The sequence below is a fragment of the Trachemys scripta genome, chromosome 21 (assembly GCF_013100865.1).
Source record: "Trachemys scripta elegans isolate TJP31775 chromosome 21, CAS_Tse_1.0, whole genome shotgun sequence".
NCBI classification, from domain to species: domain Eukaryota; kingdom Metazoa; phylum Chordata; order Testudines; family Emydidae; genus Trachemys; species Trachemys scripta.
Genome location: NC_048318.1, coordinates 5,289,001 through 5,293,637, shown reverse-complemented (window position 1 = coordinate 5,293,637; position 4,637 = coordinate 5,289,001). Strand labels below are relative to the sequence as shown.

The window sequence follows — 4,637 nt, the reverse complement described above, 5'->3', positions numbered from 1 at the left end:
ATAGGTCCTTCTCCATCTTTCCCCCTACCCTCACAATGTTCATTATCTATTTCGCATTCCCTCTTCTTCTAATGCTGATACATAAAGATATAAATTCCTAAGATTGGCCCCTCTATCTTTTTAGCAGCTGAATGAAAATCCCCATATCTAAACTTTGCAGTTTCTAAAAACCAGGCCCCTTTAAGGTGTCTTGAATTGTGCACCTAAACTCACTAGTCACTTTTGAAAATTATGACCATTGTATGACCTTGGAAAAATCATCTAACTTCTCTGTGCCTCACGTTTTTTCATCTGAGAGTGGGAATACTAATACTCAGCTGCTTCATAGGAGGTTGTGAGATTGAATTCATTCATGTTTGCAAAGCTTATTGAGCAAACTGCTATTATTATTTTTCACTGGAATGCTCCTTGGGGCAAGAACACATTTGTTTCCTTATATATGAATTGGAATCCTTCCCAAATGGCCAAAGGCCAATGTGCTAATGTCATAACTTTTCATAAGCAAGTCAGCATCTTAAGTCTTGTACAGGAGTCATTCCTCTCTCTCCAACTGTAAATAAAACCATCACCTGCCATAATGTTTATAAAATGTTATTCTTTGTCCAGACTACTTTGTCGATAGAGGGAATGTTCAAATACTTCCGGAAGCGCTTTGCCAGCCATCTGACGGAACGCAGTCGCCGAAGAGCAAGGCTGGTATCTAAAGATGGAAGGTGTAACATAGAGTTTGGGAACGTGGAAGAACAGTCACGGTTTGTCTTCTTGGTTGATATATGGACCACCATCCTGGACCTAAGATGGAGATACAAGATGACCATCTTCATCTCAGCATTTTTAGGCAGTTGGTTCCTATTTGGTCTCCTTTGGTACGTTGTGGCATATATACATAAAGATCTTCCTGAATTCAGTCCTTCGATAAACCACACCCCATGTGTGGAGAACATAAACGGCTTGACCTCTGCTTTCCTGTTCTCCCTGGAAACCCAGGTTACCATTGGCTATGGCTTCCGGTGTGTCACAGAGCAGTGTGCCACTGCCATTTTTCTGCTGATCTTCCAGTCTATTCTTGGGGTTATCATCAACTCTTTCATGTGCGGTGCTATCTTGGCCAAGATTTCGAGGTCCAAGAAACGGGCCAAGACCATCACCTTCAGCAAGAATGCTGTCATTAGCAAACGAGGCGGCAAGCTGTGCCTCCTTATCCGGGTGGCCAACCTTAGGAAGAGTCTACTGATTGGGAGCCACATCTATGGGAAGCTTCTGAAGACGACCATCACTCCAGAAGGAGAGACTATCATCTTGGACCAGGTCAACATAGACTTTGTGGTGGATGCTGGCAATGAGAACCTCTTCTTCATCTCCCCCTTAACTATTTACCACGTCATTGATAGGACCAGCCCGTTCTTCCGCATGTCAGTGGAAACCATCCTCCAGCAGGATTTTGAGCTAGTGGTATTTTTAGATGGCACAGTGGAAGCCACTAGTGCTACCTGTCAGGTCAGGACATCCTATATCCCAGAGGAGGTACTCTGGGGCTACCGCTTTGCTCCCATCGTGTCCAAGACCAAGGAAGGGAAGTATAGAGTAGACTTCCACAACTTCAGCAAGACTGTGGAAGTAGAGACTCCTCACTGTGCCTTTTGCCTCTACAATGAGAAGGATGCTAAAGCCAAGGCAAAGAGAGGTTACGACAACCCTGGCTTCATCCTATCAGAAGTCAATGAAACCAGCGACACAAAAATGTAGCTCTGTATGCTCATGGGACTGGGGCATTTTTTGTCATAACACAAACTCAATACGGAGATGCCCAATAACCTAGTAGCGCAGAAGAAAAATGAATAGGGCTGTTTTGACATGAAAATAGCTCCTGATTTCTCAAAAGAATTAAATCAAATCAGACTACCACACCAGTGATCTCTGGGAGGCTATTTAACTGCACTATATATATATATTTTCATAGAATGTATATTTTTTTATACCTATGGGATGTTCATTTAAGTTGCTAAATTGGAATGTCCGACTCACTCAATGAAGTTCCCAGATGCATTTGAGCCATAAGCAAGTCTGACAACATGCCTTAAAAGAAGAGACATGGGGAGGGCTCCAGATATGCTGAAGAGGAGCGGTTCTTGGATGAAATGTGAAAAGAAGAGATAACAGGTAAAAAATCGTCAAAAGCGCCTAAAGGTACATCTACAATCCCACCTGACTCCCTAGTTACATACTAGGGCAGGTGGGATTATTCAAGCAGAACTAATGCATGTACATCTACCCAACCTGGTAATTACACCAGCTGCTGTGTAGACATATCCTAAGTGACATAGGAGCCTAAACTCCATTTTCATAATTGAAATAAATGAGAATTAGGTACCTAAATACTTCTGAAGATCTGGGCCATAGAGCCTACATCTCACTGATTTTCTCCTAGTAGCCTAAGTCACTTTTGAAAATGGGACACAGGTTCCTAAGTCACTTAAGTTCTTTTGAAAATTTGACCCCAGGATCTCTTCTTTCTTTCTCTGTTCAACTCTTGTTAATCTATTGTAGTGAAGCCTTAGCCTTCTTGGAAAGCTAGAAGCAAAGGCAAAGTTTGGGTCATGATGATGTATTTAGAGCTGGTGAGAAAATTGAATTTCCTTCCCATGAAATATTCTGATTTTGTGGAAGAATATTTTTTGTCCCAAATCAGAACAAAATCTCAAAAAATTGAATTTTTTTTGTAGGAGGAAAAAGTCTGAAAAATTCCATTTTGGGAGAACCAAAACAGAATGATTTGCCTTGCTCCCAGCTGACAGATTCACTCTCATAGGACTTCCCAGAAAGCTGACTGCGTGGCAGGTCAGGTGGCCCCATGAGGCTGCTGTCCAGGCAATCTGGGAGCTGGGGGAGACAGGGCTGGCAGGAAAAATGGTTTGATGGAATTGACATGTTCATGGAGAACATGTTGATTCCTTGGAATCAGCATTTTCTCATGGAAAAATGTCCCATTGTACATTTTTTGACCAGCTTTAGATGTATCCTTTCAAGAAAAAAGGTACTTTAAAAATACAAAACAAAAAATAAAATATATAATTATCTGAAGCGCGATAGGTCTTTGCCTACAACACTAGCAATGAGGATGTAGAGACACTCAAAATTGAATTTTCTAAAGGCCGAAACCAATTGAATAATAAACAAACAAACAAACAAATAAAGTCAACTGAAAGATTCCCATTGATTTCAATGGGCTTTGGATTAAGCCATAAATCATACATCTTATTTATGCAAGCAAAACATTCACATGCATGAGACACTGAGCTTTCAATCAGTAACAATCAGGCGTGCAAAGTATATTGAGCATAGCTGGTCAACATTTTTCTAATTTTGATTTTTCAGTGAAGTTTGAAACACCAATGGGAAGTTTCAGCCAACATTTTGTGAATTTTTCACCATGCTCTTCCCGTTTTTTCAACTGAGTTCTACTGTTGAGTGTCCAAATGATGGACCAAAGAGAAGTGTGTGATCCTGGGGCTTTTCCCCATCAGTTTAATCAACACAGGTCCATGTTGAACATGGTTATGATGCAAATGACATTCTAAATGCTGTTTGAAGTGTTGTTGTAGCTGCATTGGTCCCAAGATATTAGAGAGACAAGATGGGCGAGGTAATATTTTTTACTGGAGCAACTTCTTGTCTCATTCACCAACAGAAGTTGGTTCAATGAAAGGTATTACTTCACCCCCTTCTAAATGCTGACAGATCTGAACAGTTCGAACGGAAAAGGAGAATTAAGCAGGCAAAATTACAAGAATCATACTGAGAGTTATTTTGAGAATGAGTGGGATGGGGTGTAGTGTAGAGATCTGGGTATAGGACAGGGAGCCAGGAACTCTCATGTCCCAATCCCATTTCTCATAGCAACCCTTTCTTTGGCTTTGGGCAAATCACTTTAACGCACACTTTGGGGTCTCCACCAATAATATGGGATGACAGCACTCACCTATCTCTCAGGGGTGTTGTGAGGAACAATTAGTTAATGCCTGTAAAGCATTTGAAGATTAGTCAGTCCTAAGTATGAAGAGTGACCAACCCTTCATTGTACATTCTCCTCTCCTCCACCCACCCCTGCTATGTACAGTATTTCTTTTCTTGTGAGCAGAAGGGTTAGCATTGGTTCTTAGTGCAGGTGGATACAAAGAGATGTTTGTTTTAATGTTGTGCATCCAGATGCAACAGTGATGAGTACATTGTAAGTTATTAAAATAAAATGTCATAGAAGACAGCATGCTGAGTTTGTCCCCTGCCTGAGTCTGTCTAGCCTGCTTCCTGAGTCAGCCTCCTTTAGCACCTGCATAGTACTAATTGCCCAATAGCTTGGTGTTGGTTCAGTTTTTCAGCCTCATAAATGTCACTGTTGGGATGGTCTAGCTTCGTGTCAGTGTTGTAATGGTAAAGCTTCCTCTGTCTGTCTTAGGTACTCAAATGACACCCACCACCCTGTATCTGAGTACCTCACAACCTTCAGCCTCTCCACATCTCTGGGAGGTAGGAAAGTATTGTTATCCCCTTTTTACACATGAGGAACTGAAGCCCAGAGATGCTAAGTGATATACTCAAGCTCACACAGGAAATCTTTGGCAGAGCAAGAACTTGAACCC

At 41.5% G+C, this 4,637-nt stretch overlaps 1 protein-coding gene across 1 annotated transcript; it reads left to right on the top strand.

Annotated features, from left to right (window-relative positions):
• The first annotated feature begins 619 nt into the window (after positions 1 to 619).
• On the top strand, positions 620 to 2,147 carry KCNJ1 (potassium inwardly rectifying channel subfamily J member 1). Its single transcript, XM_034754681.1, has one exon. It carries the CDS (start codon positions 628 to 630, stop codon positions 1,744 to 1,746), a length of 1,119 nt encoding a protein of 372 aa, XP_034610572.1. The 5' UTR covers positions 620 to 627; the 3' UTR covers positions 1,747 to 2,147.
• Positions 2,148 to 4,637: the final 2,490 nt, after the last annotated feature.